This window comes from Rhinolophus hipposideros, assembly GCF_964194185.1.
Source record: "Rhinolophus hipposideros genome assembly, chromosome: 9".
NCBI classification, from domain to species: Eukaryota; Metazoa; Chordata; class Mammalia; order Chiroptera; family Rhinolophidae; genus Rhinolophus; species Rhinolophus hipposideros.
In genome coordinates this window covers 89,026,085-89,053,032 of record NC_138055.1, presented here as the reverse complement: position 1 = coordinate 89,053,032, position 26,948 = coordinate 89,026,085, and the positions used below count along the sequence as shown (strand labels likewise).

Sequence of the window (26,948 nt, the reverse complement as noted above, 5' to 3'; positions counted from 1 at the left end):
CTCATCACCCACCCCCCACCCCCTTACCCTCTGGTAACCACTAAATTATTGTCTGTGTCTATGAGTTTTTGTTTCTCATTTGTTTGTCTTGTTCTTTTTGGTTTATATACCACATATCAGTGAAATCATAGGGTTCTCTGCTTTTTCTGTCTGACTTATTTCACTTAGCATTATTCTCTCGAGATCCATCCATGTTGTCACAAATGCTCCTATATCATCTTTCCTTAACGCCGAATAGTATTCCATTGTGTATATGTACCACAACTTCTTTATCCATTCATCTATCGAAGGACATTTTGGTTGTTTCCATGTCTTGGCCACCGTAAACAAAGCTGCAATGAACATTGGCGTACACGTGTCTCTATACAGAAATGCTTTTATATTTTTGGGGTAGATACCCAGGAGAAGCACAAATTTAAATACTCATTATCCTGTTTATCGTGAGCATTTAAACCTGAAATGATTCAGTTATTTAGTAAATTTAAAGCAGTATGTAAGTTCTTAAAACCATGACTTCCTTACATGGAAATACTGAAACATTGTGATTTAGAGGGAAAATACCTGTTCTCATCTGTGTTTGTATACCATAAATTGGAGGTGGTTATTAGAACTAAAATACTGCATTGTAGTTGTTGGAAAAATTGTGAGAGACTTTGAAACGGGCAAAGAGTTGTCCTTTCAGTGGAATACTGGATGTGGTCTAGTAGACACTCCACAATTATCTGATTCTAGGAGTGTATGCCTTAGATTTTAATAAGACCTGGTATCATATTATAGTATATTAATTATATTGTATTTATATTATAAAGACCCAGTCTTATATTAAAATAAGACCGGGTCTTATATTAATTTTTCTCCAAAAGACACATTAGAGCTGATGGTCCGGCTGGGTCTTATTTTCGGAGAAACACGGTAGAACTTAAGCGCATAGGCCTTGGAATAAGATGATTTCATGTTTGAGGATGGCCTCCCTAAGGACTAACCCTGTGTCTTTGGGAAAATTATTTCCTTTCTGAGCCTCAGTTTCACTTGTTTGTAAAAGACAGATAACACTACCTACTTCCAAGGGTGTTTGTGAGGATTGAGTTAGATCATGTGTATAAAGTCCTTAAGAAAGTGCCTAGGACTGGGTGGGTGGTCGATTAATGTTTCCTTCTATTATTTGCAGTTTTAAAATTGTTTTTAAAACCAGAGCTCATTATTTGATTTTATTTTTGTAGGTGCTTAGTCCTCGTACTGACATTGGTATATATGGAAGTGGTAAAAACAGAAGGAAAAAAGTAAAAGAATTAATAGAAAAAGAAAAAGAAAAGGATCTGGACCTTGAGCCTCTGAGTGACCTAGAGGACGGATTGGAGGAAACCAGAGATACAGCCATGGTGGTAAGAAATTAAGTAATGTATCTTGCGTTTGCATGGTGAATACAAAATTCCGTGAAGATATTAGCATATTCACTGTTTTTATGTTCTTAACTGTTTTTATTTTTCTATACTTTGTCTTTGGCCTACGGTTATATATTTCACGTTTTTAAATATTTATAATCAGTATATAAAAAGTTTGTTCTGCTCTCTCCTGAAAATTGTCTTTTCCATATCTCTATTGTTTTTAATAGTTGTCTAATATTCTATCAAATTGTCTATAATTTGCTGAACACTTTCTGATATTGAACATTTGTTTGTTACTAAGTGTTCGCTATGATGGCTGTCAAGAAGTGAACTTCTTTGTGTACCCTTTTCCTTTTGTCAGATGATTTCGCTATACTTGACTCTTAGGCATAGGATTACTGGGTTAGAATTATAACATTTTGTGACGTTTAATACTGTTGTGCTTTTCAAAGGAATTGTTATCAGCTTACTGATAACCAGCTACTGTTTAAAATGTCTCCTTTCTCTTAGTAGCATTCAACTGTAGGGTGAGTGCTCAATGAAATATTTGTAGCTAATTATTAGAATTACAGGGTTTTTTTTGGAGAGTAGGAGAGATATGTTAGGATTCCTAAGAGCCTAAGGAACTAGAGAGAAAATAAAAATGAGTTTGGGCAATATGTAATAGTAGGGAATTGCATACATTATGTAACTTGCCATGGCTGTTTCTGCCTACAGATGATCCTGTTTAGAAGCCCATGGAAATGATTGCTTATTAGAGAGCCTGCCTAAACAGGCCAATCTTGCCAGACAAGTAGGATGGGAAATTATTTCAAAATTGTTTCAAAGCTATGAGAGTTTACAAGATAATTAAATTTTCTTTGCTTTTATTTGTTGAAATGAGTTACACAAAATCTTGTTATGATTGGTTATTCTACTTCTGTGCAAGTTGGAGAAGCCTTCTAAAAAGAACTAAAAATTGATTTGTATAGAACTTGCCCCCAGGGAATGAATTACAAGGGGATGAAGAACTAGTATTTATTGAGTGCACTAAGTTAGGCATTTTGATGTGTTATTTTATTTAATGCTTAAACAACAAAATGAGGTTGGTGTTATCCTCATTGTTCAGAAAACTTGTGCCCCAGATCAACAGTCTGTAAGCACAAGAGGCAGGCTTCATATCCAGGTTGCTTGACTTCAAGGCATACTGTACCCTACAAAAGAATTGAAAGTATTCTGCTGATGTCAGTTGTCAAATATGGTAGCACCTCGCCCATTTCACAGATGAGGAATGTTTGCATGGAAACTGTCAGGCTGCCCCAAATTTAGGAAATGATTGACATCTGATTATTTTTTAAAGGACAACATTTTGTCACTATGAGGCCACAATTTGGAGATGATTCCTTAGCCTTGAGGATTTGGTATTTTTGGAGTATTTTGCTGTGACTCCTTTCAATTAAATGTTTGTTGTGTACAGGTGGCAGTTTTCAAAGAACGGGAGCAAAAAGAGATCGAAGCCATGCATTCCCTCAGAGCAGCCAATCTAGCCAAGATGACAATGGTGGACCGCATAGAAGAAGTAAAATTTTGTGTTTGCCGCAAGACAGCCAGTGGGTTTATGCTACAATGTGAGCTCTGCAAAGACTGGTTCCATAACAGCTGTGTTCCCCTGCCTAAATCAAATTCCCAGAAAAAAGGGTCTAGCTGGCAAGCTAAAGAAGTAAAATTCCTTTGCCCTCTCTGTATGAGGTCTCGAAGGCCAAGGCTAGAGACTATTCTGTCACTTCTGGTATCCCTTCAGAAGTTGCCTGTACGGTTGCCTGAAGGAGAGGCCCTGCAGTGTTTAACAGAACGCGCTATGAGTTGGCAAGATAGAGCACGGCAAGCCCTGGCCACCGATGAACTGTCCTCTGCCCTGGCCAAGTTGTCTGTGTTGAGCCAGCGTATGGTGGAGCAGGCAGCTCGAGAAAAAACTGAGAAGATCATCAGTGCAGAACTCCAAAAAGCAGCTGCCAATCCAGACTTACAGGCAAGTTTAGGATTTTCTTTCTATTTCTATTACCTGGGATAATAATATATAAATAGTAAATCAAATCTATCTTACCAGTTGATTAGGAAAACAACAGTAAGTTGCCAGCAACTATATTATCCAAATATCTTCTTTCTTCATATCCCCATAGGGTTTTCTTTGGATTCATACCTTGATGCCATTTTAGTGAAATACGACCTGGAAATATCATTCAGGTTGATCTTGGCATCACAATCAAATAATTTGACCTGTACTAACTAGTGAACTGTTAACCACTTCGCAAGTTCATTACATTTTGGTGGTTGTAATCACATATTACTCATGTTTATTTAGTATGTCTCTGTTCATTTTGAAATTGTTTGTTGTTTAGGGACATTTACCTAGTTTCCAGCAGTCTGCTTTTAACCGGGTGGTGAGCAGTGTATCTTCTTCCCCTCGACAAACAGTGGATTATGATGATGAAGAAACAGATTCCGATGAAGACATTCGGGAGACATATGGGTACGACATGAAGGTAATTACGTGGTCAGGTTGTGTGGGTACATACCTTACCTCTGAGTTTGTTTAAGAGTTACTGAACACTCATGTTCAGGCCACTCATGAGGCCTGAGAGTGGAAGAGAAAGTTAGTCATCTACTTATCTTGAGTTTATGGTGATAGCGTTTTTCAAAGCTCCAAAAAATATACTCCTATATTGATGAAACAACAGTTGTTTTTAAAGGATGGAATTTTCTAAATCTATTGATTTTCCTCACCTTGTAACTCCCTATAGTTTTGAGGGATTAGCAAAATTATGCATTTAAGCTACTGAAAGCTTTCATGGCTGATTTCAGTATTTTTTTCTTTGGGTTGTTAACGTCTGTATAGTTGTATTTTAAGAATCCCATTCTGGCTGTGCTTTGATTCCTTTACTCTGGGCTCTCATCTGGATGGTGATAGAGTGTCATATTCAGAGATGGGTCATACTTGGGCCTGCAGTTTTAATTCGCAGCTACAGTTGCATTTAGAATGTATTATTTGCCCTCAGTATTATTTTGATAATGACCTCACTGGTGGTGAAGAGAAAGTTTTGTAAGTTTATTTTATGTTGGATTTTATTGGCCTTTTGTTATTTCATGTCAGGCCTAAGTCCTTTGTTTTTAACCTAATGATATGATTATTTATTGATTTGTTTAGAATCTATGCCTGTAACCAGCGTGTTTGCACTCTTAACATATGAAAAAACTAGAGTGCAATCTTTTCCGTACCTCTTAACTATCTTTTCTCTGTCTTTTCAGCATGCAGATTAGGTCAGTAAGCTCATACCATCAGCATTAAAACTCCCAGGATACAGAATTAAAACCATCCATCATAGATGCTTGTAAATTATCTGCTGGAAAATATTTTTCGCATGGTAAAAGTGGATCTAGGGGATGTTTTAATGAGGAAATTTTTAGTTATATGAAGTAAAGACTTGAGAAAAGTTGAAACTTGAATTACCCTGTTTAAGGCTCTAAGCACCTTATTACTCTGAAGTTAATGACCATCTTTGTTTATAAAGTTGTATAGGATGACCAGGAGCAGTAAAAAGGGAGTGCAGCCCATGCCTCATATAAGTTAGTTAGCTGACACTAGAATCGCCTGTTTGCCATAGCTTAGAGATCTCCAATAATCTGGGTTATCTTTCTAGCGCATTAATAATCAACCACTACTCTAGAATTGCTGAACAGTATGGACTTTGCTTGGACGCAAATTGGTAACCTATGAAAACAAAACATCACAAGTAGTACTTGATTTCGGGGCTAAGGATCAAAACTGGTTTGATCTGCTTTATATGGATGGAGTAGTCCTTTTTCATAAAATTTGTATGAAAGTCTCAGCCTTCTGTTTCTTATTTGGTAGGAGGCATTGGCAGGGTAGAAGAATAAAATTATGGATTTTATAGTGTTAACGATGTATTTCACAGCTTAGAAGAGTGTAAGAATGGTGACAAGACTTATGGTAATTCAAAGTAAAAGTTAACTTTGATATAGGTATCTTCGCCTTAAAAAAATTATACTCCTGAGTATTTTCCCTTAGAGCAAGCACTTATTGGAATGAAATTTTTATTTGCTAATTTATTTGCAGTTGGCTTGGTGATTTTTCCCTTTGTACGATGTTCCCCTGATGGCAGCCATAAGTTTATCCTTAAAATTATTTTTTGTTGTTGTTGTTGTTTTTGGTTTTTTTTTTAAAGATTTTTCTTTTTATTGGGGAAGGGGTACAGGACTTTATTGGGGAACAGTGTGTACTTCCAGGACTTTTTTCCAAATCTAGTTGTCCTTTCAGTCTTAGTTGTGGAGGGTGCTGTTCAGCTTCAAGTTGTCCTTTCAGTTTTTTTAGTTGTGGAGGGCGCAGCTCAGCTGCAGGTCCAGTTGCTGTTGTTAGTTGCAGGGGGCGCAGCCCACCATCCCTTGCAGGAGTCGAACCGGCAACCTTGTGGTTGAGAGGACATGCTCCAACCAACTGAGCCATCCTGGAGCTCAGCAGCAGCTCAGCTCAAGGTGCCGTGTTCAATCTAGGTGCAGGGAGTACAGCCCACCATCCCTTGCGGGACTCGAGGAATTGAACCGGCAACCTTGTGGTTGAGAGCCCACTGGCCCATGTGGGAATCGAACCGGCAGCCTTCGGAGTTAGGAGCATGGAGCTCTAACTGCCTGAGCCACTGGGCCGGCCCCTTAAAATAGTTTTAATTGAATATCTTTGCTTGAGGAAGAGACTCTTACTGGTTTAGGAAGAAGAGTAGGTAATATGCAGAAAAATAAAATCAGTCATTTGATCTTAGTAATCTTACCATTAAAATGTTTTAAACAGATGGTTTGTGCTTTGCATTGTTTGATTACTTCATTGTGCATGTACTATCCTTTGATCACCTCTAAAATACTCTGAGCAGCAGTTTGAGTAAATCATTACTTAGGAAAATATATATATTAATATATATATTAATGGAGCAGTCTGTCACAGATCTTTTGTGATTGTGTGTGGGATAACCTTTTAAATCATATTATTTTCTTTTAAGGCATATTGTTGACTTCTACTGAAACTTTCTGTGTATTACAGTTTGTTTATATTTTGCAAATGCTTATATATGCGTAATTACCCATCAGAAAGGAGTAGCTATAATCTCACAGGAAGTTTTTTTTCTTTTGTATTTCAGTAATTGCTTATTTTAGAGAAAGGCAAGTTAAGCACTTATATTCCTTTATGTTTTTTTTCTTCTCCACCCTTGTTAATACTTGCATGGCTTGATCTTTAGTGGAAATAGAGTAGATTTTGTCTTAGACTTTAGTCTGACCTAATACCAGTTAAGATGGAGTGACGGAGCTACCATGTTCCCCCGAAAATAAGACCTAGCCAGACAATCAGTTCTAATGCGTCTTTTGGAGCAAAAATTAAGATAAGACCTAGTCTTATCTTAATAGTAAAATAAGACCAGGTATTATATAAATTATATAATTATATATGGTTATATAATTAATTTACATAAATTAATTATATGTTAATTTTTGCTCCAAAAGATGCATTAGAGCTGATTGTCCATCTAGGTCTTATTTTGGGGGAAACACGGTATACATAAAACACATTTCTCCCTGAGAGGCTATTCTACCATTCTTGCATATTTGCAAAATTACAGTTCAAGTGGGCCTGAACTGTAATTTTCCTCCTTGGGAAAGTGATTTGTTTAAGCTTCCTGTTTATCTGCCTTTTACTTTTAACCTATCTGTGTCTATATTTAAAGTGCATTTCTTATAGACAGCATATATTAGTAGGGTCCTTTATTGTCTGTATTCTGCATATGTATGTATAAAATAGTTTGAGTCTTGTTTTTTTTAACATTACGATCTCTGTCTTTTTAATTTGGGGTACTTAGTCCATTTACATTTAATGTAATTGTTGACATGACTGGTTTTAAGTCGACCATCTTGCTATTTATTTTTCATTAAGTTCTTTGTTTTTTTGTTTCTCTGTTGCTCTTTTCCTCCCTTTTTTTGGGTTAATTGAAATTCTAAAAAATGTTCCATTTAATTTTTTTATTGGCTTTTTATTATACCTCTTATTTTTTTCATTGGTTGATCTAGGGCTAACAATGCATCTTTAACTTACCTTTTCACATTTCATGCTTCACCTTGGGGAAGTAATCTTTTTTAAAAGTTCTTTTTACCTATCATTACTTTACATCGTTATTTTCTCATCACGGTCCTTTCCATTTTGAAAGCTTAACAGAAAGTTCCCTGTGTGAATTACAACGAAATGAGTAGAGTCAAGGTCATAAAAGACAGTTCCAGTCACTAAGAAGAAGCATCTGGCAACTAAAATAGGAAAGTACAGTAGTACTACAGTACTCCCATCTGGTGCTTTTTAGGACTTAAATTTTGACTAGGGAAGAAGGCTTTTGAACTGCTATTCCTAAATTTTCAGTGAGTGGCATTGTCTTCCAGAATCCTCTTATAAAACCCTTTAAATATCCTGTTTAGTTAAGGGTAGTCTCATGATAAGGATAGTCCTTTCACGCATCTTACAAAATCAGGTATTATGTAGTCATTAATCTGTTGTCTCTTCTCCTAACCCATTCTTTTATAATCTGCTTTGTGTTTCTGGGACTGGGACTCTACTCCAGGGGTTGGTAAACTTTTTCTGTAAAGTAATATATATTAATATACATTGTTGTGTTACTATCTACATAATGTATGTTAATATATAATATTCTATGTAATGTATAGTAAATATTTTAAGGTCTCTATCGCATATTTCTCTCTTGTTTTTTAACAATTCTTTAAAAACGTAAAAATTATTCTTAACTCACATTCCTTACAAAAAACAGGCTGCCAGCTGGGTTTGGTCCACAGGCTGTGCCAACCTCTACACGTTTGTCCTTTGCCTGCTTCCTCCCTTCTGCCGATAGCGAACATTAGAGAAAATTAATGGTCTGAATAGTGAGAAGGGACTTGATCTTTCCCATTTTATTCTCCATTCCTGTCATCATCTGAACTACATGTTTTTTTGGTGTTTTTTTAACCCTGGCAGTGGCAACTGTTTCCAGTTTCTAGTTGTTGCTTTTTCCACACAACCCACCAGCCCCAAACCAACCACATCATGTTCCATTAAAGACAGCAGCACTACCTGGCACTGCTTCCCCTCACAGATCTGGGTCCCAACTCTCTGGTGCTCCTCCTCTGAGTTTTTCGGTTCTAACAACCCCACTGCCCTTTGTTACCTCAGGCCCTTGGGATGACAACTCTTTTTTTGCAATTATCTTGGTGTTACCTCAGTGTTTTTCTTTTGCCTTTTCAAGCCTTTAATATACATTTAACCAGTTTATTTTTTTTTTACATATTCCTTGTTGAAATACATGTGATTTCTGTCTTTCTAATTGCACTCTGACCATTAAAGCTCTGACATGTTGAGTTCATGGAGGCTAACACAGCAGAGAATCATCTGAGACCTAATCAGAGCTGTCAGAATTGTACAATTTGAATATGGTCAGTCAGGCTCTTCACCGTGTTCAGTAAGAGCAATTGGTAAGCTTCCAGGTTTGAAAACCTTTAAAGAGGATTAAATGATTTGTGTCCTTAAGATACTACATCTAAACCTATCTTTCCTCCTAAGTCCATTTTATTTTTTTCAAAGGGTCAAAGTTCTTATATTGTGGGTATAGGAGTTTCTATGAGTTGTAGACTATAGAAGGTAAATTACTTAATAGTAATTTTGTAGCTTTATTATCTCGGTGGATTATTTTTGAGCTTTACTCTTTCCCTTTTGTCATGAAACTGGTCATTACTGTTCTTTCCCCTACTGGACATTTTCTGTCTTATTTAATATTAACATGACTTTAATTTTAAAGTCATATTTTTCAGTGTAATATTAGAAGTTTTAGCCTGAAAGCCTGTATTTAAATCCTTGTCGTAGGATAAGTGGTTCTAATTCTGAATACCCCTCTTTGTTTCTTCTTCAGGACACAGCTAGTGTGAAGTCCTCCAGTAGTCTGGAACCCAATCTTTTTTGTGATGAAGAGATTCCCATTAAGTCTGAGGAAGTGGTCACACACATGTGGACAGCGCCTTCATTCTGTGCAGAACATGCTTATTCTTCTGCTTCTAAGACTTGTCCTCAAGGTATTACCTTTTAAAACAGAGTGGAGAAGATAAGCCTGAAACCAGTGAGAAAAAAACATTGTGATTAACCAAGACTATTCATCTCAAATACAAATGTTTGCCATGAAATGCTGCTAGAACCTGAAAATGCAATTTTGGTTAGGAAAAGCTAGTCACTATTTGTATTTTCTGTCATTAGGTGATAACCTGAAAACTTACATAAAATTATTGACTCCTAATTAGAAGAACTTTAGAGGCCATCTAGTCTCATCTCTTTTTTTTTATTTTATAAAATAAGGTTTATTTATAATAACTATCTTTAATAACTATATGTTTACCCTGGGAAATGCATAAGTATAGATATTGCTAGCTTTAACATTTATTAGAAAGGTATACTCTTTATATTACTACAAAAAGATAAGCCTCTTCTTCCCACTCTAAAAATCTCTTCTTTACTGTAAAGAATTCTTAGTGCACCTGAACTGAGACTCCGGAGTACTCAGCAGAGGGGTTTGGGGTGACTGACCAGAACCAGTAGGATTTCTCTCTCCTCAGTTAGGCAGCTGAAAAATAGGAACTCCAGTTCTAAATATTAGAAGCCCTGTCTAAATGTTAGAAAAATGAAGAGGGACTATAACATAACAAGCTGCTTCCAAATACACGGCTGGCCTCGTGAGGAACAGCTTGCGGTTTCACTCTGTGGCAGCTTCCGGATTAAATCTTCTTTGGTTTTTAATCTTTGGGTTTATATTTTGCCAGTCTTTTCCTCAGGTCTTTGATTTGGTCGTTTTCTTGGTAAAAATCTCTTTCGTCATTGTTCTCAATCTAGTTGTGGGGGGTTGCAGCTCACTGGCCCATGTGGGACTTGAACCAGCCACCTTGGTGCCATGAGCACTGCTGTGCCCCCCACAATTAGATTGGAAAAAAACCAAAATGATTTGACATCCTGGAAAAACACACTGTTCCCCAATATTCCCCAATAATAATAACAACAATAATAAATCTCTTTCGTATTTCGTTAAGCTGTTGTTTCTTGGAATTTCTTATCTAATTCCTTTTCAGCCATGCTCAGCTGCTGCTGAGCACTGAGTAGGTCGTGCTTCTTTGTCACTAGACTCTCCTCCAGGGACTTCTGGTTTTTTTCTGTCTTGTCATTAAGTGTCTGAAACTCACTTTTTAAAAAAATACCTTTTATGTATTTATTTATTTTGAATATATTCCCCCCCCTTTCTTTTGCCTCCTCCCCCCGACTCCGGCTCAAGCCGTTGAAACTCACTCTTGAAAGTGGCAAAAAATCCTTTTGATTTCCTTGATCAAGCTGTAAATCTTGCAGTGCTCTTTCTCATTTTGACTCCTTATCCAGTGCATTTATTTTGTAGCCTGTATTTCAGTGGTCTTCAGGCTTGACTTCAGTTTCTCTTTCTTAAAGTCTTAAGAAGGAGTCTTAAGAAGATTTCCTTGTTTTTTGGCTTTATGATATCTATGATGGGCTTTTTATTTGAAGATGTAAATTCTACAACTTGTTCTAATAATTCTGTTTTCAAGTGCAGAGGTATCTGTAGCTTGAGATACCACTTCTCGGCTTGTGAGAAAAGCGGTGCAGTAGTAGCACCTTGGGATAGGCCATGCTGATGAGCTCAGACTCCACCTCACTGTGGAGCCTGGAAGCCGCTCAGGAATTTGGGGATTTTATCTAGGGAAAGTCTCCTCCACCAGTCTGCTCTCCTTGAGGTCTTGGAAGCAGGACTATACAGTTTTGAGTTTCAAGCCTCTTTTTGAATGAGCAAAATGTATAAAATTAATCACTTCATTTTGATGGTGCTTATTTAGGCCCAACTCTGCCATTGCAATGGGTGGGAGTCACAGCCTCAAGGTGCGGGAGCGGCCAGGCAACGCTTGGCTGAATCTGCGATCACAGAGGGTGGTTGGAGCACAGAGGATGAGGAGGGAGGTTGGGCTTCTCTCTCACTTGTATAAAATCTCGAGAAGTAGTCATTTAGCCTCTATCTGTTCATTACCAATTATTGTGGAACTTGCTGCTTTTTAAGAATATTCATTCTGATTTTGGAAAGCTTTAATTGTTAGAAAGTTCTTCCTTTCCTTGGTAGATAATTTCTGTGTTGTGTTCACTTTTTTCCCCGCCAGTGAAACTAAGTCACACTGTTTTAGGTGACATCTCTGAAAAATGGAGGGTGTTTCTCTCTTCACAGTAAAATTCAGAATTTTATGGGGCAGCATATTACGATTAACCATTGAAGAACAAGGGGCTTAGGGGCACCAGGTCACCGCAGTTGATTCCTATATAACATAAGTTGGCTCTGCATACAGATTCCCAATTTTGGATTAAAAATATAGTTGACCCTTGAGCAAGGTGGGTTTGAACTACACAGGTCCACTTCCACTTATACATGGATAACTGTGTTGGTCCATTTAAATGCATTTTTTAAAAATCCACATATAAACGGACCTGTGCAGTTCAAACCCGCCTTGTTCAAAAGTTAATTGTATTGTCTGTTTATTAGGGAAAAACCCGTTTATTTATCTAGGGTAGTTATATGCTTAACCTTTTGGCATCCTCTAAAAAGGAGAGAGAGAGCATGGGTTAAGAAATTGTTTCTTATTCCCTTTCCCCTTCTGTCACAGTATAAAGGATCAAGGATTAATAAGAAACCGGTTTTTTTACTCTAAACCAATTTTTTAGAGTGGGCATTAGAATTCTAGATCTTTCTATTCTGTCTTTGTTTCTAATTTCATTTTCACTTTCATACTGATGCAATGAATCCAGATACATCTAAGTAAGTATTGGGGGAGGAGGAACCATTTCCCTAAATTTTTTCTTTGAAAACATTGTATTTTCCCCCCCAGTTTTCATTTTTATTTATTTGTTTTGTTTTTGTTTTTGAAAGGTTCTAGCACCCCAAGGAAACAACCTCGGAAGAGCCCTTTGGTGCCCCGAAGTTTGGAACCTCCCGTGTTGGAGTTATCACCTGGGGCTAAAGCCCAGCTGGAAGAACTTATGATGGTTGGAGATCTCCTAGAAGTATCTCTGGATGAGACTCAACACATATGGCGGATTTTGCAGGCCACACACCCACCCTCTGAAGACAGATTTCTGCATATCATGGAGGTATAGATTTAAAGCGCACTTAAACAGGGGTTGTAAAACTTTAGAATGCCGAAGTTCCTTGGAGGTACCACAAATGCTGGCAAGGGGGGATGGCTGAATGGGTAGTATTCTGGCTATCCTATTTTCCTTCCCATTAAGTCAAAGGAGTTCTACTTTGTTTTTTATGTGATGTTTAATTGGGGGGTGAGGGCAGGAGGCCATTCCTGTTAAAAAGAAAGGGGAGTACTGAAAACCACTGGTTGTTCTAAACCAGTTGTTTAGAACACCTCTCTGTATTGAAAGGCCCAAAATGTTAGGCAAGGGACAATACAGTGGTCAAAAAAGGAAGCTTGCCAAGGAAATAGTTAAATAGAAGTGAAAAGGTAGAGTCCACATACATATATTACACTTGCATAACAGTTTATAATTTATTTATACAGTATTTTTATATCCATGATCTCATTTGATCTCCACTATAATCCTGAAGAAGAGAGCAGAAAGGACAGACAGGGCAAGCATTTAGCCCTTCTGCATATGAAGAAATTAAAGACCAGAGAAGTGGAAACTTGCCTAAGGTCACTCACCTAGTAAAAACAAAGAGACCTGGATTCTAATCAATTCTGGAATTTAATTCCCCATTATTCATTTCATTATTCTTTTCTTGTTTCCATGTAATGGAATGATACAATGTTCACCATCAGTTGATACTGTGTTTCCCCGAAAATAAGACCTAGCTGTACAATCAGCTCAAATGTGTCTTTTGTAGCAAACATTAATATAAGTCCCTGTCTTATTTTACTGTAAGACCAGGCCTCACATAATACACGGTATAGGTATACTTAGCATATGGCTTTTGATTTGGAAGTCAGATTGAAGGTAGCCTAAAATAAATCAAGTTTTCCAGTCGGCAGAGCATTTTTTCACATTCATGATCTCATCTGATCGTCTTTATTTTACATATAAGGAAACACAAAGTATTGAGAAGTTAAATATCTTGTTCAAGATGTGATAGACATCTATAATGCAGTGTTTTTTTGGATTCTGCAGATTCTTAGGTTCCTGTCAAAGATTTTCCAGTCGCAAACCTGTGGAAATTTGAATTCTCAAGTGTTGTTTTCTATGTAATTATATCAAGCTTATGTTTTTCGGTATTTTTTTTTTCTGCCTCCCACTTGTTTCTATTACCAGACATACTTTGACTGTTAAAATTTTTAATGTTTATTACATTGGCACATAATAGCAATACGAGAAAGTTGAAAAGAAAAATAATAAATTTTTTTGCTTTGTCACATCAACAATTTTCTAGCCCTTGCCAAAGTCACTACAGCCCTCTATCGTGAGGTCATGGATACCATTTTATATATTTTGATAACATTTTAAATAACTTTTTTTTTAATTTTCTTTTTTTTTTTAAAAGATATTAGCAAATTGCATCTGACAACTTTTTTTTTAAAACTTTTTTTATTTATTTAAGTGTGTTTTTCCAGGACCCATCAGCTCCAGGTCAAGTAGTTGTTTCAATCTAGTGGAGGGCGCAGCTCATAGTAGCCCATGTGGGGATCGAACCGGCAACCTTGTACTCTAACCAACTGAGCTGACCAGCCGCCCCCTTAAATAACTTCTTAACCTCCAAGAATTTACTGAGTTAATAAAATACTTTAGTAGTGGTAAATGAAGACCAAAAAAGTTTTTACATAATTTAGCATACATTTAGTACATTTAGCTTTCTGTGTATGTTTTCATCTCAATTAAACAGGTGTACTACAGACTGTATTAATATATGCTAACAGTGAATTTTTTTTGCCCCTTTTTCCCCTAGCAAGCTAGAAATAAGTGAGACATTTTATTTAGGGCTTGCCCTTATGATCTACTGTTGAGTTATCTTCATTGAATATTATATTTGCCTTCTTAAAATGTCTTTTAAATATCTTTAGAATATTTATTGTGATATAGGGAACACAACACAAAATTTACCATTTTAATCCTTTTAGTTCACTTGTGTTAATTACATTCACAATGTTATGCAATGATTACTACTGTCTATTTCCTCAAGTTTTTAAACATCCCAAATAGAAACTGTATACCCATTGAACAATAAATCCCATTTCCTCCTCTCCGCAGTCCCCACTAACCTCTATTATACTCTGTGTCTATGTATTTGACTATTTAAGATACCTCGTGTAAGAGAATAAAACTTTTTAAATGTGTTGCTTTAAAATTGTTTCTAATTCTGTATTTTTAAAGGATGATAGCATGGAAGAGAAACCATTAAAAATAAAAGGCAAGGATTCTTCAGAGAAGAAACGGAAACGGAAGCTAGAAAAAGTAGAACAGCTTTTTGGAGAAGGAAAACAGAAGTCCAAGGAGTTAAAGAAAATGGATAAACCTAAAAAGAAGAAATTAAAATTAGGTGCGGAAAAATCAAAGGAGCTGAACAAACTGGCCAAGAAACTAGCAAAAGAAGAAGAGAGAAAGAAAAAGAAGGAAAAGGCTGCTGCAGCCAGAGTTGAACTTGTCAAAGAGAATACTGAGAAGAAGAGAGAGAAAAAAGTGCTGGACATCCCCTCCAAGTATGACTGGTCAGGAGCAGAGGAATCTGATGATGAGAATGCTGTGTGTGCAGCACAGAACTGCCAACGGCCCTGCAAGGACAAGGTGAGTTCTCACGAGGTGTAGTCAGATGTGAGCCAGCAAGAAGCAGCTTGTGGAGATGTTTGATAAACGATAGTCTGATTTTGTATGTTTTCTACACTTTCTATAAACTTTTGAATCATGAGGCTGCTTAGTAGAAGAAACGTTGTTTTTAAAAAATCATATACTTAGTGAATATAATGAGACAAGAGCAGAGAGAAGCTTTGTGATAATCTGGGGGCAGCAGTACATTTCATAAGCAGTTGACACAACTTTCAAAATGGTCTTGTGCCTTCCTTGTAGGGTGACTTGGGGAACTAAGTACCTTGTCAGTTAGCCACAGTGGCCTGAAAAAATCCTGGGCCAGTATTCTAAGAGCTCTGGCAAATAGCATTACGATTTGGTCTACAACCTAAAACTAATGGGTTAAATCTTCCCTTTCGGTCTGTGTCGTATCCACACTCAGTCCTCTGTGCACTCTCCTAAGTGGAATGTGATTTTTTCAAATTCCCTTATAAAAAATAATAAACAAGGTGCTACTTTAAATTTTTTAGCCCTAAATTTTAAGTATGGTTGTTATGTGCAATGGCCATTCTTTAAGTAACATAAACGTTCTGAGAAAGATGGATGGACTTGATGAAAAATCCCAGTTCATTACCTGACTGGAGGCATCTGTTATAGTTCCCATCAAGATTATTTGTAAATTCATAGTTTTAATGTTATTATGCTTATTATACCACTTGATATTTAGAGTTTTAATAGCTCTTCAATTTGAACATATGAACAAAATAAATATAACTGCATTATTATTCCCTCACTTCCCTCCTCTATCAAAGACTTGTTAGAGTTTGAAAAGGCCCCATTATCCAGGGCTCTTAATTTTACAAACAATGAAACCAGGACTTAGTGAAGATAAATGATATGACCAAAGTCACAGAGCTAATTAGTGGCAAAACCAAAAGTAGAAGCCTGGTTACCTGGCTCGCAGAACAGGTTCTCTCCATTAATATCCCCACCCCACCAGTACCTGAGATGGAAGTAAAAAACACATTCCAAAGCTTCATGACACTTTCTGTATACATATTAAAGGTTTTCCACTCATTTTTGGGAAACAAATATGTAGTAAAATATATATTCCATAGTCTGACCTTCCACTAACTACAAATATTTTTGTGTCTCCTTCCAATCCTTTTTCTATATAGTTTCTATAAGTTTATTTTATATCATGTCATACTGTCTATTCTCTTTTGTATCTTTGTCAATTTCATAAGCGGTTTTTACATATTATAAACATTAAGACATTTTGGTAGATACATTATATATGTGTGTACTATTTTTATCTTTTATTTTGAACTTGAAATGATGAAAGGTTAACTGTTTCTCTTTGGATACCAAAGTGTTAGCAACAACTTCTCTCTTTTCTTTCTCCTTTAATTAATTTTATGGTAGTTTCAGTACTGTCAGCAAAATATGTATCCTTTTCAAGCTTTATTATTGTCTTTCTTACAGTGTTTATAACTATCATGAGCCTTTTACTTTCTTGTTTTTCTCCTTTTCACTTAATCTCTTCCCTCTCTGCTCAGAATTTTAAATACAGTTTAGTTCATCTATTATCCCAATTATTATCTTCAGGTAGCATATAAACACTACAGGGAGTGTTTTTCTCATCTGCTGTAAAGTTGTTAAATTAACACATGCCTTGTTTCCTCTTGGGGTTATGCAGAATAAGTGAAATCTACATGAAAGCATTTGTTAACCGAAAATGCAATGTAAATGCTAAGATGTGATCATTATTTTTAAATGAGATCTGATATTAGCTCCTAACATTATAGATTTTTTTTGAAACTTTAGAAAGTTATCTCATTTTAATGGAGCAAAAGGAGATTTAACTGAATATTCAGAGAAAATATCTATTTTAAACTGTTAAGACACATATAAAGGTTAGCAGTGTGTGCTTTAACCTGCCATTAGTAAATGTTGTATTTCTATAATGTGTTTAATGTTAAACAAATTATTTCAGATTTTAAACATTTTGTTCATCATTACTGTTTTACAATTTTTGTCGTTCTCTTGAGTGTTTCTGACACCAGTTTTACTACATAAAAGGTGTACTTCTTTAAAAACTTTGTAGAGAATTTTACAACTTTCTCAATTTGAAGTACAGTGTTTCTCTAAGAAAACCAAATTAATGCATGGCACATATCTTTTGAACATAATGATGACAAGAAAAGAACATTTTTTAGGGAAGTCTGTGTTCTTTAAAATACACAGGAAAAAAAAAATAATTTCTAGGGTTAGTTCATATTTAGGTAAATGGACATTTTCCATTTTTCTAACCAATACTTACTATTAACTGTTTCCCCAAAATGCAGATTGAGAAAACTTTGAAGGATTACCTAAATGTTATCTAGCCTTAATTTCAAGATGTCTTAGAAAGACAAAAGAAAAATATATCAGAATAATGTAAAAGGTTTTTTAGAAAAAATATCTCTCCACATCATTGTCAGATTAACTCCAAGATGAAATTAATTTTTAAAATAATAATGAAAAATTAGTTTTAAAAAATTAGTTTTAAGGTTCAGAATTTTTTTCTGTCTAAACTCTGCCCCTTTCAGTCTTATAGGTACTAAGAGTAAAACAAGTTAACTTGAAGAAGCATATTTCTTTTTCTACACGAGACAAAACTTTATTGATATAGGGCTTCCTGGGGAGGGGTTTGTGGGCCTCAGGGCAGGGCCTGTAGCACCATGATGGGGGTGGCTGGAATGTTGGGGTCCCCCTGTGGCAGGCCAGGCAGAGGTTGGGGTGGATCTTCCCAACTCTGCCCCACTCCTTTAGCTGGTGTGGTCACGGGGAGGGTGTCGGGGGTGCTGCTAATCCCCTTCCCTTGGCAGAGACAGACCCCTTCCAGCTCAGAGTGGAGGGCTAGAGCCGTGTTGGAGGTCAGGGTTAGCACTGGCTAAGCCCCCTCGCCCACTCCCACTCTTCACAATACATATTCTAATCAAAGGTGGGGAGGCGTGTGGGGGATCCTTAGGGGTGGGTGAAAAGGGCTCTAGTATGAACAGTTCCTCCTCCAACCCGCCCTGGTTATTCACTGTGGACTGGGAGAGGCTGAGGAGGCGCCCCGGGGGTCTCCAAGGCACATATTCTTTCAAGCTAGTATGTAAGTAACTTATTTTTGCTTATTAGGATAAACGTTTAATCATCTTATTTATTAAAATAGACTTTTTTTCCTTTATCTTTTATATCCTCTTCCTGTGGGCCTTTCCCTTACCCCTTACTAGTTCCATAAGAAGTTTGACATGGTAAATAGAGATTTAGTTGATAAACTTGTATCTCTCCCTTTTACCATTTGTTAGTCACTCTGATTTAAAAAGCTTTTTGCCCATTAGTCTTGGGCAGACTGGGAGGTTAGTTACTTAATGCTGAGATCACCAAAAAATACAAGGATTCTGAACATACGTTATATTGTATTTCATTAAGCAGATTGTTTTAATTTTTCAAACCTGACTTTTGCAAGGAACCTTGGTACAAAAAAGATTGAATGGCAAAAGAACAAAAGCTCAATTGGGTAACTAAGCTAAGAATATCAATAAATCACCAGGCTTTCTTTTTTCACAGTGCAATAATATGCTGTAAGGAATGAACAAAATATGCCAAATATTTTTCTTAAGTGTAATCATGAAACCATACAGTAAAACCTGAAATGTCAAACTTACATTATTTCCTGTTTACTATATTTCTCTTTTAAACATTCAAATCCAAGCCCAGTAACCTATTTGTACTATAATGTTAAATCTCTTATCAGTTGATATTTGAACAGCTCATACCTATAAAGTTTTTAAATAATTATTTTTGTGATTTGATAAGTACATCTCCCAGAAATAGTGAAAGGGGAAATTATTATTAGAACTTAATAATGCAGTTAGCCAAATTCTGTGTTCTTGAGTTTTTGGGCTACTACAGTCTGTTGGCCTGTGTGTCAAAATTTTCTGTGGATTCAGTTGATATTCCAAACTTTAGTTTGCTCTGTGATCCTGTGGATCTTTTCAAACAACTGGAGTTTGACTGTTAGTGGATGAACATGATAAAAAGATAGCAGTAAGAAAAGGACTTTTTTATCCCTGCTAGATTATCAGTGTAAATTGTTATCTAACCGATAGCCTGGGATATAATCTGTGTACCAGTGAATATCTCAAGAAGTTACATGCTTTTTGAAATTGTGGGAGAACTAGGCCTAGGAATGGACCTCCAGCCAAAATCACAAAAGGGAAGATTTTTGTCTTCCTTATTTGAGAGTGATAGGTTTAATTTTTGGAAACTGGAAGCCAGTGAGTATAGTGCAGAATTAGGTTTTAAAAGACACGAGACCACTTTTCTTGGCAGAAAATACTGGTAAATTAGTAACTTTCTTACCCTATGGATTATCAAGACTGGGGACTGGACTGGATTAAGAGGATTGGAGGTAGGAGTAGAGTTATCTTCATTCAGGGGTGGCATCACAAACAGGATAATACCTCCAATCTGGGTGGCCCAAAGAAACAGTTTATCTTTCCAGTTCCCTTCACTGGCTCCAAATAGCCAAAACACTTATCCTGAGTTTACTTGTTGTCAAATTAGTACCGTACATCTTCACCTGCTTGCAGTAGTACCTTTATTTTGTTCCACAGAAGTCATTGTCTCCCTTTTCTATCTCCATTTTGATCAGTTATTTTCTTTACTACAGACTTCAGAAGCTAAACATTTACACAATTACAGGAAAAAAAACATCGTGTTTTAAGAAAGAATTAAGTTGCTCTGAATTTACAGAAAGCAGTATCACAAAGTGTCAGTGATGATCAAATTTATAATATATAAGAAATAAGTAAAATAATTTAGAATATATAAGAATTACATGGGGGCTGTAAAAATGTAGGCTTCTGGTTTGTACCCCCAAGATATTCTGAATCTGTAGGTTTGGGATGGGTTTCAGCTACACTTTCAGCAGTTATTTCAAGGTGTAAAATGTTTTGTGTAAAGTAGAATAATGAGTAGAGCCCAGAAACTGTGATATTAAAAAGTGCCTCCACTATCCCAGGCATTAACTAGGTGTTTTGCCATACATTATTTCATTTGATCTCCTAAATAATTCTTGTCAACAAGATGTTATTGCCACTTTACAGATAAGGAAATTTAGTCTTAATAAGATTAAATGACTTGCCATAAATCGTACACATTGGAACTCAGAACTTCTGACTGAATTCAGTCATCTTTATACTACACGACAGTTTCTTAAACTGTAGAACTCTAGAATAGGAACAGTAAAAGCAGAAAGATTATTTTGACAAATGATTTCTCCCACCCTTTATAATAACCCTAAAACTACTAACATGACTGTCATAGTTTTGACAAGTTTTTATAGTACATGGAAACTAATTTTGAAAACTCATTTTCCCTGAACTCATTTACCTAGCTAAAACCTCTTTTTCCTCTGTTTTTTTTTTCATAAGCTGTTCTGGGATACTTACTTGATCCCTTCATACTGCTTACTTTGATATCTGGCAATGCTCATTGTTTTAAGTGGCTTCCTACATTGCCAATGAAATGATCAACTTTCATTTCATTGAAAGTTGAAAGCACTGGGGAGAGAAAGAGCAGCTCTTTTAATTTTAAAGGTTCTCGTCTGCCATGACATCAGCTTTAAAAACTACCACAGTCACCTTCCAAATATACTTTCCAAAGCCAGAAATTACCTTATTTTTAACTCTAGGCCCAAGGCTTAAAGTCACCAAATGACAGTCCCTTTCTAGCCTCCTGTAATGACAGTATTCTCTGAGGGGTCAAAGTTCACCTGGCATCTGCCACTGACCTATCAGTTATCCACACTTTAATTTTAAACCCCAGAGTGATCTATTGACCTGTGTCTTTTGACTGTTTTAATTGGTTAATTTGTAAGATTTGACCTCTGATATTTGCTAACTTTTTATAGGGAGTTGTATTTGTAACGGAAGAAGAGAAGAATAAAAAATATTAGTTTTAAAAGTGGCCTATGTGACTGCTTTTCTAAAAAGGTATTTAATGCTCTTAGTACTTTGGCTTATCTCTTTGAAATAAAGTTAATACACAGGATTGCCTTCACATTGTTGTGCTCTGCCTTTCTTGATTGACAATTGCATTGTCTTAGAGCCTAGAAATTGTTAATATTAGCTAAAACTACCTGCCTGCTCTATTAGAAGTTTCTTTTTTGTCAAGTTTTTCTCAAACATGTTTCTGCCTCACAAGGAGCCCCAGGTATTAGGAGGTAATGCAGTACCTACGAGGCCTCATTTAGTGGACACATTCTGGTAAAATACACTTTTGGGGTATTCACTTCCTAGCTTCTTTCTTTAAAAAAGAACCCCATAAGAAGTCATTATCTATCTCTGGACATCCTGATTATTTGCTATCATTTAAGCCAAGAAAGCTTTTTGGTTTGCTTTTATTTTAGGCTCAGGAATGATGTAATTTAACCATTTCCCAATCTTGTCTTCTGCAGGTAGACTGGGTACAATGTGATGGTGGCTGTGATGAGTGGTTTCATCAAGTCTGTGTGGGTGTCTCTCCAGAAATGGCGGAAAATGAAGATTACATCTGTATAAACTGTGCAAAGAAGCAGGGGCCAGATAGCCCAGGTCAAGCTCCAGCTCCCTCCTTCATAATGAGCTACAAACTACCAATGGAGGACCTTAAGGAGACCAGTTAGCAGATGCTGGGTTAGTTTGGGACGTGAGGAAAATGGACCACATTGAGAGACCTTAGTCATCAAGTCAGGTGGTTTAGATGCACTCACAGTGTTGCTTCCAAAGATGAATGGCCTTCAGAGCAAGTCCTCTTAGCTGACTTCCTCTTTGCATGGATCGTGTGAGCTACGTTCTGTATCAGCACATCTGTGCAGAGGGTGTCTTCTTTGGTACAGCAGCCAGTATTTCAGTTTGTGTCTCCTCTGAGTATGGTTTGTTAAATTAAGGCCAGACTTAAGCTCCAGGGTGGCCAGCTGGCATTACATTTGTTGGTGTGCCGCAGGGCATGTAGGGTGTGGCTTAGGGCCAGTTGCTAGCCGTTAGAGGTTTACAGCCTGGGGTAGCACCATCTGGTGCTGCTGGTTATTGTATCTCTTTAGTTAGGATAGTTGCAGAGGAGTCAGAGTTCGACTTTTTTCCCCACTGTTACCTGGCATTTAATGCCCTGCAGATACAACTAGGAGAGGAACAGGGCTGAAGTTAACTCCTGTTAGATGTCTTGGGATTGTAGCACAGTCCATATATCTCAGCTACTTGTACTTGTTTGTACCAAGAAGAAAACCCCAAATGAGAGGCAGGTCACCATATCTTCCTAAGGAGGAGGATGGCATCTAGTTCAGAAATCTGACTAGATTGGATTCTGGAAAGAGGAGCTTGTATTATTTCTAGGCAAGGAGCCTTTTTTGGCTTAGAGAAGTCTTGCTGTCTTGGGTCTACATTTTAGAGAAGAGCAGGTACATGGATCCAGGCTTCTGCAGAAAAGAAGACAAGCCAATGTTTTACTGAGCCACAGTGATGCATGCTTTTTGGGGAGCCCTGCATTCCCCAGTACCAGATACCACCAGGCTTCAGGCATGGCCGTGAGCAAGACCAGCACATAACAGCTTTTGCCTTGCAGCCCTGACGCCATGTCTACTGTGCCCAACAGGCGATTCATTCCTGATTGTGGCCACAGCAGATGCTGCTGAGTAACACCATGGCTTCATCAGAGGATGTCGGGCTGGAGGACCTTGGGGTGATGAAGTTGTTTTAGTAAATCAATTTTTTTTAAAAAAAAAGGACTTGTTTTTACTTTTTTCTAAATGTCTCTGACTACTGACTATTCTATAAATAGATTATTTTTCCTTTTTTAATATACATATATCAATATATAAATATATATATTTACTGTTACCAGCAGCATATGACAGAGTTTCAGTATCAAAAATCCATTTGGGGGCTTGCTTACTCTTTTTTTGCTTTTCAATAAAGAAATCCCATTCCTTCCTTGTAGTACAAGGAGTTAGCACTTCCTTCTCCATCCTAGCCTGACCAGATCTTCCATATTGTTTTTGTTCAAATAAATAATTATATTTCCTTTGTGTGTTGGGACTTGTCCCTGTCTCTTGGGAAACTTGGTCTTACTATATCTGTGACAGCTATTTTATTTTGTGTTTGTATGTGAATGTGAATGTTTGAAACTATGGTGCTGTGTCTCCTCCCTCCTGTTGTGTTCTCTGTTCTTGCTAAGGTGTTAGGTAACCTGTGTGGAAACTCTTATTAGAAGGGTGAGAAGGGGACTCATTTTTTTTTAAGAAAAAAAACCAAACAAGCTAAAAATAGTGTTTTGTCTTCACTATCCTGTGTCCCTTTAATTTGGTTTAAAAATCTGTGGTTTGACTTAAATTCATCAGTTTTACTTTTAAAAGGGGGGCAGCGTGGTGGGCCTAAAGAATAGCTTATTGTCTCCCCTTCCCATTTTGCCCCAATTTGTTTTAAAGAAATGTCTTCTAGTAACTAGAAGTGAAATGTACTGTCCAGTTACAGTTTGAGTGGGTACGAGATTTAACTCAAAAGGCATCTTTCCGGGGAAAAAAAAGCTCTTCTATAAAGTCCAGTTGTGTAAATGCTTTCGCTATTGTTCATACTATTTTTTTTAGCCACTCTTTCCTTAATCGTATATAACTTTTTGAGTGTTTTGACCTGTTAAGAGGTTCACAAGCATTGCTCTGCAAGTGTCTTGAGTATCTCATGTCAAGTGTGGGATTTAAGATTTCAGTGGATATTGCAAAATAACCAACCAATTTCATAAGTATCCATTTGCCAAGCTATATAAAGATATTACTTAGTTAAGAATTTCATTTGGTTGATGTTATAGAAGAAAGCACAATTATTTTTTGCCTTTTGGTCTTTGTAAAAATCTTCCAATATTGTGGGTTAAAAATTAAACGCAGTTTTAAGTGATGGCTGTGTGGAATACATTAAAAAAATTCTATTTTTCTTTCCTACTCACCCATTAACTACTCAACCATCAGTGGAGGGGCATGAGGAAGCTGAGAAAGCTGGCTGAGGTGCTTTGCTTCCTGGAGTATGGTAGATGGATATAGGTGGCTGTTTAGGGAATACTTTATGTTCTTAATAAGGTATTTGCCTTCTAGAGAGACCTGAGAGAAAAAGGCAGGGCAGTTTCCAACCATGAATAATAGCCTCCTGTTTTTCTTCTAACATTTTGAAACATATATGTCATTTAATTGATACTGTTGGATTTTCTATATTTATTTAAAAGTCTTAGAGGATTTGGTCTGACTCTTGACCATAGATTTAGACCAAGGTCGAGAAGAACAGATGAGAGAAATTAGTTTAAGAGAGAGAGAGAGAGAGAAAGAAAAATTAATGTGTACAAATGTACAATTTTGGAATTGAACTAAGATTCATCTATTTAAAGAATGCTGATACTCTAATATAAAACATTGGTTTCAGTTAGAGGAAATTACTGTTTACAAATTAAAAATGGTAGGTCTTTGGTAGTTTCAAAGTGTAAGTCATTGGAACTATACAGACCCAAGTTTACAAGTATAACTACAGCATTGGTAGTTCGTAGCTTTCTTGTTGGGGGAGGGGCTGTTTTCCTTTCACAGGTGTTTAATTTCCTTTTCTGATAATTACTGCAACAGTCGTGTTGAGATGTAGATACTAGGTTCACTGAGTTGCTGCAAACCAGCTTTGCACTACGTGATTCAAATTTGTGTCTCAGTAAAATGATAAATTACTGTATATCATACTTTGAATAATTGAAAAGGCAAACATTAAATCTGTGATTGCATACCATGTACTTTAATAATCAAAACCCTAGCAAAGGCTAACAGACTTGTAAGATTAGAACAATATTGCCTGTGCTTCATGTGAAATTTGTTCTCTGTTTTTTTGGTTTTTTTCCCTTTAGCAAATGTCCAAGAAATTACTTGTTTTTTTTAATTTTTAGATTCTGGGTGCGATTCAGCGCAGATAAAACAAACTCACTGCTTGTCAGTATTTTAATTCTATAGTCATTTGTGTGAACATCAGCCAGAACTTATGATAAAAGGAAAAATCAAGACCTTTTAAAGAGTGGGATTATCCACCTTTTAAAGGAGAAAGTGACCATTTGAAGTGGAATTTGAACATTGTAAATTGTGGGAAAATTAGGCTGTCAAAGCCCTACATATAAACAGGTTCAATAAAGGTTTATATATGAACAGGTATGTAGAAAGTTGCCTTTGCAGTAGGTCCTTAAGTATAAATTTTAAAAAGCAGGCAGTTGATTTAGTGCCCCCCTCCACCCTTTTTTTGAATTGAAGCACATCATTACTTCTTCGGATAGCATAAGAAGGAAAGAATAGATGTCAATATACTTTGGAATTGCAGCCTTCTTTGCCTTGGATCATATCTAGTCACCACTATGCAACAAATGATGTGTACGGGAAAGGTTAAAATGGATTTTTAAAGATGTATTCTGCCTATTTCTTTTGAAATATTCCAAGATGTCTAAACAGGAATGTCTTGTAAACCTCAAGATCCTCTATTGATTATTCTCTTACATATTTATTTGTCAGTGAGACACTTAAAATATATGGATTCTAATTTACCAGGGTTTTTGGTGGTGCCTTATGAAAAGTATAACCTGATTTCTTGTTTTTTGAGCATGTTTTGCAATTTTCTTTGTTTTCTGAAAGAATATTAGATATGGTTATTTGCATTACATCTAAAAATAAAAAACATTTTTGTGTGTGCTCAGGTTACCCCCTCCTTCGTCATTTACATTGGTGGCAACTCTAAATGGTAACCAAGTAAAGATAAATTTTGATGATGAATACTAATGATCCTGAGAAAAAGTAGCAGTTATATGAGAGCCGTTTTTAACCTGTGCCAAAGCAGTTTCTAGTACCGTGTTTTCCTGAAAATAAGGCCGGGTCTTATGTTAATTTTTGCTCCAGAAGACACATTAGGGCTTATGTTCAGGGAATGTCATCCTGACAATTCATGCTGGAGCTTATTTACTGGTTAGGTCTTATTTTCAGGGAAACACGGTATTGCATTTGCTGTCTATAAAGAACTGGTCTCAAATGATTTGATCAGTACTGTGATTAGCCTAATACATTGTTGGAAATAGTGTTTTCAGAGAAGTGATTTCTGAAGATTTCACCTCTAAGCAAGAATCTAGTGATGACCCACAGACATTTCCCCACCTTTGATTCTTGAGCAGTTTATTCCTTTGCAGCAAACCAGTGATAGAGAACATGAAGAAATACATTTGACTCTTGAACAACACGGGTTTGAACGGCATGGGTCCACTTACACACAATTTTTTTTTCAGTTAGTACTGTAAATGTATTTTCCTTGAATTTTCTTAACATCTTCAGTTTTATTGTAAGAATACAGTATAAAATACATGTAACATACAGAATATGTGTTAAATATGTTATCAGTAAGGCTTCCAGTCAGCAATAGGCTATTAACAGTTACGTTTTGGGGGGGAGACCAAAAGTTATATGTGGATTTTTCAACTGCGGGAGGTTGGCGCCCCTAACCCCCACGTTGTTCAAGGGTCAACTGTCCTTTGGCTTAATGCTTAAAACTAGTTCAAACCGCAACTTACTTCAGTGAAGTAGCACTCTTTTCTCATTGCCAAGGTTACAAGGCCATGCAACC

At 36.5% G+C, this 26,948-nt stretch overlaps 1 protein-coding gene and 1 pseudogene across 2 annotated transcripts in view; one reads left to right on the top strand and one right to left on the bottom strand.

The window, feature by feature from the left end:
- Nucleotides 1-23,355, top strand: part of KDM5A (lysine demethylase 5A) — a 73,403-nt gene extending 50,048 nt beyond the window's left edge. Inside the window, exons 22-28 of the mRNA XM_081058313.1 lie at nucleotides 1,221-1,382; nucleotides 2,842-3,393; nucleotides 3,764-3,907; nucleotides 9,365-9,524; nucleotides 12,410-12,630; nucleotides 14,854-15,264; nucleotides 21,758-23,355. Of these exons, the coding sequence (XP_080914439.1) occupies nucleotides 1,221-1,382; nucleotides 2,842-3,393; nucleotides 3,764-3,907; nucleotides 9,365-9,524; nucleotides 12,410-12,630; nucleotides 14,854-15,264; nucleotides 21,758-21,964 (1,857 nt within the window). The 3' untranslated portion in view covers nucleotides 21,965-23,355. The remainder of the gene's footprint in view (nucleotides 1-1,220; nucleotides 1,383-2,841; nucleotides 3,394-3,763; nucleotides 3,908-9,364; nucleotides 9,525-12,409; nucleotides 12,631-14,853; nucleotides 15,265-21,757) is intronic.
- LOC308501644 (leucine zipper transcription factor-like protein 1) lies at nucleotides 10,236-11,348 on the bottom strand (annotated as a pseudogene). The gene is made up of 2 exons: nucleotides 10,494-11,348; nucleotides 10,236-10,294 (listed from the first exon to the last, which is right to left on the bottom strand). The product of its transcript is annotated as a leucine zipper transcription factor-like protein 1 (transcript).
- Nucleotides 23,356-26,948: the final 3,593 nt, after the last annotated feature.